The sequence below is a fragment of the Procambarus clarkii genome, chromosome 2 (assembly GCF_040958095.1).
Source record: "Procambarus clarkii isolate CNS0578487 chromosome 2, FALCON_Pclarkii_2.0, whole genome shotgun sequence".
Lineage (NCBI taxonomy): Eukaryota > Metazoa > Arthropoda > Malacostraca > Decapoda > Cambaridae > Procambarus > Procambarus clarkii.
Genome location: NC_091151.1, coordinates 55301253 through 55309014, shown reverse-complemented (window position 1 = coordinate 55309014; position 7762 = coordinate 55301253). Strand labels below are relative to the sequence as shown.

The 7762-nt window shown below is 39.6% G+C and overlaps 1 protein-coding gene across 1 annotated transcript; it reads left to right on the top strand.

Moving 5' to 3' along the window:
- The first annotated feature begins 371 nt into the window (after positions 1 to 371).
- On the top strand, positions 372 to 6839 carry LOC138366662 (DNA-directed RNA polymerase II subunit RPB1-like). Its single transcript, XM_069327882.1, has 5 exons — positions 372 to 446; positions 2430 to 2604; positions 5380 to 5529; positions 5652 to 5843; positions 6196 to 6839. Exons 1-5 carry the CDS (start codon positions 372 to 374, stop codon positions 6837 to 6839), a joined length of 1236 nt encoding a protein of 411 aa, XP_069183983.1.
- Positions 6840 to 7762: the final 923 nt, after the last annotated feature.

The window sequence follows — 7762 nt, the reverse complement described above, 5'->3', positions numbered from 1 at the left end:
AACAAAATTCGTCAGTGAAGCACTTGTTCCAGAAGTGTTCATTTCACACCGGAGAGTATGAGGTTCATTTTTGCCACACATTCGTCTATTTTAAGAATAATGTATATTGGCGACTTGTCACCTCTCCTGACGACTATCTTCTTATTCTCACGAAGGCTCTTAGCTGCCGCTTTGAGCTCGGGGGACAGTATGGTGCTTGTGTAGTTACCTCGAATCTTTCCTCCTTCTGCAATAAGTTCCACTTGCAAGGTGTCTTTAGTGGTAACCTTCTTTTGCGTCACGAGGTCGATTATGTCGTCCAATATGATCTCCAACTCTACTTTCCGGGCCATCTCACTTGGTCTGGACATAACGTGACAGTTTATTCTCCGATGAAGCTCATACTCTCTGACCAAACTAAATTCCAAAGGGTAACAAAGGACACTACAGCCGGATTGAAAACGAAGGTAAACAGATTGATTGAAACTATGAACGCCAAGAAATCCGGACTCCACCTGTCAAAGGTTATCGGGGAATATAAACCTGGTTATGCATATGAGAATGTCAAGACCCACAAGCCTTGAAATCCACATAGGCCAATCATCAGCCAGATACACACACCCACATACAGACTGGCTAAGTGACTCAACTGCTTTCTGACTTCTTATGTGCTTTGTGCTTTTAGCTTGAAGTCTCCAAAGGAATTCGTTGACTTACTGCGGGAAGCATGAGCCACAGGGATAAGATCCTCTTTGGATGTGGAGACGCGGTTAACCAACATCCCTGTCGATGAAACTATCAGGATGATGATAGACAGGGTATTTATGAATGGTGCTTAATAGATTATTGTATAGAGTTAAAGAGCACATGATATCTGATATCAATGGTTTCACACATGGTAAAAGTGTACACAACTGTATCACAACATTTCTTACTGTTCATGCAGATAAAAGGCATACGTACACAACATTTATCGATTTAAAAAATGCCTTTGATATTCCTAATAGGGACGTGATTATGTATGAATTAGCGAGAATGGATAAAGGTGGACAATTATTATAACATATACGGGGCTATCTTACCAACCGGAAGTCCTCTGCACTGTTCCAAGGCTTCAAGAGTGAAACTAAATTAATGCAACTAGGCACCCCACAAGGAGGAGTACTCAGTCTTACCTTGTTTAATGTTCAATTAATGCCTTACTAAAATTAATCCCAACTAGTCCGGCAATCACCACTATCAGCTATGCAGATGACATCCTTGTACATACTGAAACCCACCGCGAAATGCAAACAATCTTAAATTGTATACATACAGCTTGTGAGAGGCTTGGTCTTGTAATCAACGCTGCTAAAATTAAGGTATTTAATAGACAAATTGGCAACCGCAAAAGTGGACCACGAAAACATAAGATAGACAACATACCAATAGACTATGTCTCTTCTTTCAAATACCTTGGTGTCTCTGTCCCTTGTACCTCAACTGCAGTCAATAAGTTACATCAACAATGTAGAGATAGACTCAAGGCTCTCAGAACTGTAGTGGGGTACGGTGTTAGTATTAGAATAGCAAAAATGATGTATTTAGCATATATAAGGTCTCTGATAGACTATCATGCACCAGCTTTGGTCTTGCAAAATGGCAAAGGGTATTGATAGACTGGAAAAAATGGAAAATGAAGCACTCAGAATTATACTTGGCTGTCCTATAACTACTAAAGTTCTCAACAAGCAGAAAGAATTAAATATACTTAGCATTCGAGACAGAATATGTGAAATTAATCTTATGATGGGACTGAAGCTTCTGCGTGATAACAAAAACAACATTGTGTCAGTTGCACTGTTAGAACACATACGAAATGGAACCAGCGAGTCTAAATGGATTCAAAGAACAGTCACTCATATTAAAATGATGGGACTGCACGATGTATATACAGATGAAAGAGTACAGCACTTCCTTCCACCCTGGCAGATCTTTTGACATCTTGACCCCTGCATACCCCACCAAGAAACTAATCACATACAACCCTCATTTTCAGCTTACTGCTAAATTAAGCACCATAGCACCATTCACAATATACAAGCTGAAAACAACATAACAGAACATATGCACTGACGGATCACTCAATACAACTACAGGGAGGACAGGAAGGGCTGTTATTGCTCATCAGCCCGATGGCAGCACAATTCAAAGGAATATCCGAATTAGTAACTGGGCATCCACACTGCAAGCCGAGATGGTAGCATTACTGGTAGCACTCGAAATTATTTACAACACTGAAGTAGACAGCTTAATTATTTCCGACTCCCTTTCCTCACTACGAGCAATAAACAGATTGCAATCAAGTAATAACGTGCTTGTCTTGGAAGCTAGACGAAGATATATAAGAATTCTTAGCAAGAGGGTAAATATAAAAATTTTGTGGATTGCCTTCTCACATTGGCCTGCAGGAACATGACAAAGTTGACGCCCTTGCTAAGGCTGCAGTAAATAAAGAGAGTATTGAACCGAATCCGGAGTTATCAAATAGGACCCTTAAAAGTGTCCTTAGACGAGGACTCCTGGATGGATATGAAGAAAGTAGAACTGTGCAAACTGGAACTAGCAGGTTCATCATAATGAAATGTGTGAAGTAAAACATGTGTATGGGGCAAGTAACAAAGTCAGTAGACTAACAGATGTTGTCACAGCTCGTGTAAGACTTGGCTACAAGTATCTCTGGCAGTTCGGCTTGTATAGGGATCTAAATGAAGTAAAGTGTAAAGTGTGTAGACAAAGACAGGGACACACACTCGAACACTATATCTTGGATTGTAGTAAAATTGAGCCATTTAGAGATAAATTTAAGCACACTTTGTATGATATGACAACCTATCTTATTACCATGGATAAATTACCTGAAATCCTTGTAATGTATCCATATTTCGCTTCCAGTAGATAAACGACATATGAGATTAAGAAACAAGTAGTGTATTGTGAAGACTAATATTAAACAAAAGCTCCCCTATGACTGTAATATCTCCATTGGTCAAACTATTATGTATTAGCGATAAGGCTTACCATTAATGAATAATGACTTACTGTAAATATACAGCTCTTGAGATAGCACTTTCTCTGTAACTAGCTGACATTGTAACTATAAGGTGTGAAGAATAGATGAAATTGTTTATGTAATAATCTAAGATGAGGTCTGATAAAGACCTTTTGTGCCCTCTGTAATGCTTATTGCGCTACCGCTCACAGGATGAGTATGGGGTGCACAATAAACTAGCCGCCTCCGGCGGCAACAATCAACAGAGTGTATCGTGATCCGTCTTGTACCCCTCTTGACATATCAGGGAGCATACTGAGAAAGTTACTGGAAGCCTGAACTAAAGAGGCACCTTTCATGAGTCCCGATGGTCAGTTGTATAAGCAAGTAGATGGGGTCGCCATGGATTCTCTCCTAGGTGTCTTGTTTGCGAACGTTTACATGGGCACCATGTAGCATAAATATGCAGACCAGAGGTGGGAAACCGGCTACATTAAGGCCGTGTGCAGCTTTTTTGGTTCTTTGTGCGGCCTTCGAAAGCAATTTTAAATTCAGGTGAAAAATTAGTAAAATGAACTTTAATGAACTTATGAATTTTAGAATTATAATACAGCTTAATTTAGAAATGACAAAGCTTTAATAGTCAAGTCTTATGATCGAAAAACCATTCTGCTCAGATTATTTGTAAAATGAATGAAACAAATTTCTTTCTGTCGAACAAATAATGTGGTTTTTCTAAGTGTGTATTTTTGAATAAGAGTAAACATGAGCAGCATAAAAGTTTTATGTTAAAATAATAAAGTTAAAGACGTTCTTAGATGTCATAAATTTGTACTGTCTGTTTAATTCTTTGTTTTTGACATATTTTAAATGAATACAGCGCATATTCTAATGTGCGCCCTTGTGGAATCTTGGGTAAGAACAATAGGGCTGTTGTATGACACAAGGTTCCCGACCCTTAGTCAAGACCAATAGCTCAGGTAACAAGCGGCAGAAAGACGGAACCTGGAGCTTATGCTCGTCCTGCAAGTTCATCCAGGTGGATATATATATGTAAATAAACACACACAGAAGACCCCCCTCTATTTTTTAACAAACACACACATATTAACACATATACAACGCTCATGTCCATAGTACAACTAGCAAGAAAATTATATAACAGGTGGGCAGAGAAAGTTCCTCCCAGAAGAGATTTCCAAGGCGCACACCCGTGATGTACGGGCCTATATCTGAAGATGATAATCATAAATTTCGAAACGCAACGTTTCCAAATCGAACAACTCTTTCAAAATGAGTGAAGTTTATATATTATAGTTATGCAGATATATTTTTATCTGATCTAAATTGGCAATAAATATTTTATTTGTCAAGAATATAAAAAAAAAATTATATGTAACAACAATTAAATTGCAATGATAGTGAGTAGGTGCAAATTATACAATAACAATTATATATAGTTAAGTCTGGAAGAAGATTCAAGTGATATGTTTCATTGTGTTTTAAAAAAGTTTTCAAAATAAATACATTTCCAGCGCAATTGACATTAGTTGCCGGAAAACAAATATTGTAAGGCCATCTTCACTGACCAATATGGTGAGCGTGCAGGGAACTTGGGGGCATCTACCAAAGGTTGGGATGCCAGCCTAAAATAAAGTAATTGAGGTGACTCTAAGGTAGGTATAAACTTCTTTACTCTGGAGGACAGTGGTGTGGTGTTCATGGCAACCTTGTAAACATTATATACGAGCAGGAAAATTGCTGAACAAATGTTGTAGTAAAGTTATATTAACTTTAACAACTTTTAGAAAAACAAACATATTTTACCAGTAATATATGAGTTACCACAATTTCCAGAAATGAAGGTATAGAACTAAAGAAGATAAAATAGGGCAATACAGATAAGCAAAGACCAATACCACGGGAATATAATCAAATTGCTAAGTAACTCTTTTAACGATACAACATTTTGGTCAAGTATAGATTTTGAAAAACAATTCAATGGAAACACTGACAAAAAATAATGGAAACACTGACTAAAAAATATAGCCACGAGACTACGACACGAAGACCCAACTTCCCGGGAACGTTCATGACCAAACTACTACGAAATATTTATTAAATAATTGGACAGCTTCATTACTAGAAATAATTACAAAAACAGGCAGTTACAACGTTGGCAAAACATTTCTGCGTTGTTGGAATTATTTATTATTATTATCTTGAAATTATTTCACAAAGACCAATCAGACGGAGAGGGAAAAGCAGCAATGTGTCACCGACAGTTTATAATGTGTCTCCGACAGTTTATAATGTGTCACCGACAGTTTATAATGTGTCACCGACAGTTTAATATATGTCTTCGACAGTTCATAGTGTGTCACCGACAGTTTATAGTGTTTCACTGACAGTTTATAGTGTGTCACCAACAGTTTATAATGTGTCACTTACAGTTTATAATATGTCTCCGACAGTTTGTAATGTGTCTCCGACAATTTGTAATGTGTCTCCGACAATTTGTAATGTGTCACCGACTGTTATAATGTGTCACCGACAGAATATAATGTGTTACCGACAGTTTATAATGTGTCACCGACAGAATATAATGTGTTACCGACAGTTTATAATGTGTCACTGACAGTTTATAATGTGTCTCCGACAGTTTATAGTGTGTCACCGACAGTTTATAATGTGTCACCGACAGTTTATAATGTGTCTCCGACTGTTTATAGTGTGTCACCGACAGTTTATAATGTGTCACCGACAGTTTATAATGTGTCACCGACAGTTTATAATGTGTCACCGACAGTTTATGATGTGTCACCGTCAGGTTGTAATGTGTCACAACCAGTTTATAATGTGTCACCGACAGTTGATAATGTGTCACGGACAGTTTACAATGTGTCACTGACAGTTTAAAATGTATCACCGACAGTTTATAATGTGTAACCGACAGTTTATAATGTGTCTCCGACAGTTTATAATGTGTCACCGACAGTTTATAATGTGTCACCGATAGTGTATAATGTGTCACCGATAGTTTATAATGTGTCAACGACAGTTTATAATGTATCACCGACAGTTTATAATGTGTTTCCGACAGTTTAAATATGTCACCAACCGTTTATAATGTGTTTCCGACAGTTTAAATATGTCACCGACAGTTTATAATGTGTTTCCGACAGTTTATAATGTGCCACCGACAGTTTATAATGTGTCACCGACAGTTTATAACATGTCTCCGACAGTTTATAGTGTGTCCCCGACAGTTTATAATGTGTCACCGACAGTCTATAATGTGTCACCGACAGTGTATAATGTGTCTCCGACAGTTTATAGTGTGTCACCGACAGTTTATAATGTATCACCGACAGTTTATAATGTGTCACCGACAGTTTATAGTGTGTCACTGACAGTTTATAATGTGTCACCGACAGTTTATAATGTGTCACCGACAGTTTATAATGTGTCCCCGACAGTTTATAATGTGTCCCCGACAGTTTATAATGTGTCACCGACAGTCTATAATGTGTCACCGACAGTTTATAATGTGTCTCCGACAGTTTATAATGTGTCACCGACAGTCTATAATGTGTCACCGACAGTTTATAATGTGTCCCCGACAGTTTATAATGTGTCACCGATAGTTTATAATGCGGCACCGACAGTTTATAGTGTGTTACCGACAGTTTATAATGTTTCTCCGACAGTTTATATGTGTCACCGACAGTTTATAATGTGTCACCGACAGTTTATAATGTGTCAAACAGAGGATCAAGACATCAGTAACCGACAACCGGTGTTGGGAGAAGCTGGTCCCGGGCGCTGAGCCTCCGACCTATTATCCTACAAACAGAATTTTTTCTGACGCATCGTCAGGCCTTTCGTCACGCTTCCCCCCCTCCCCCTCCCACTCTCCCTGACTGAACCAGCGTAGCCTCCCATAAACCCCCGCCCCCCACCCACAACCACCACGAGACCTCCCACCCCAGGCATCTGCCTAGACATGACGCATGGTATAGGGGACTACCAGGTTCCCTCCAGCCAGAAGGGAGATACAAATACCCCAGTGCAAGGTGACAGTCATTTCTCCTAAGGGGATGGCAGAAGAAGCCGCTGTCAGGCAGCTCACCCCTACTGAAGCCCACCAAAGGAGAGGCACAGGCAGGGATTGTGAGAGCAACAGCAGCATCAACCTGGTCTCCAGAGTCATACGCCAGCATGGTGACTGTGCTGGGTCAGGGAGGCCTCCCGTGGGAGGAGGCAGCACTCAGGAGCCTGATGCACCAGTGCAAATTGCAACAGAATACATTGCAACAGACGACCTGCTAGAAACAATTAAAGCAACGTCAACCAGGACACTTACCCACATCCCAAAGGCATCTTGCAAATTTGCTGCAGGGAAATACACAGACCTCATCGGAAAAGTCAACAGAGGGTCAAATAACCATGATGAACCAGATACCATCAAAGCCTGGCACAATTTGTTACTTTTTGGCAACACATGCTTAGGTGTACCAGACAGAGGAGGCAAGACACTGGCCTCATCCATCAATAAAGCAATTAGGGATTTGCCTAGGGGTGACAACCTAATCCGCCTTCCCAAACACACCAAACACTGCCGCAGCAGACCAAGTAAGACCCTCAGCGACAACAGAAAATTAGGTACCCAAGTCAACAAGAAAATTGAAGAGGGCAATACAGTCGGGGCACTCAAGTTGATCACAAATGAGGACAAAATTTTGCCCAGGG

What these genes read in the sequence shown, in the direction of transcription:
- LOC138366662 (XM_069327882.1), top strand. Translation starts at nt 372, where the DNA reads ATGAAGCTCATACTCTCTGACCAAACTAAATTCCAAAGGGTAACAAAG. An exon ending in CAGGTTCATCATAATGAAAT is followed by an intron (nt 2,605 to 5,379) that starts GTGTGAAGTAAA and finishes TGTCTTCGACAG; the next exon opens with TTCATAGTGTGTCACCGACA. An exon ending in TAATGTGTCTCCGACAATTT is followed by an intron (nt 5,530 to 5,651) that starts GTAATGTGTCAC and finishes TGTCACTGACAG; the next exon opens with TTTATAATGTGTCTCCGACA.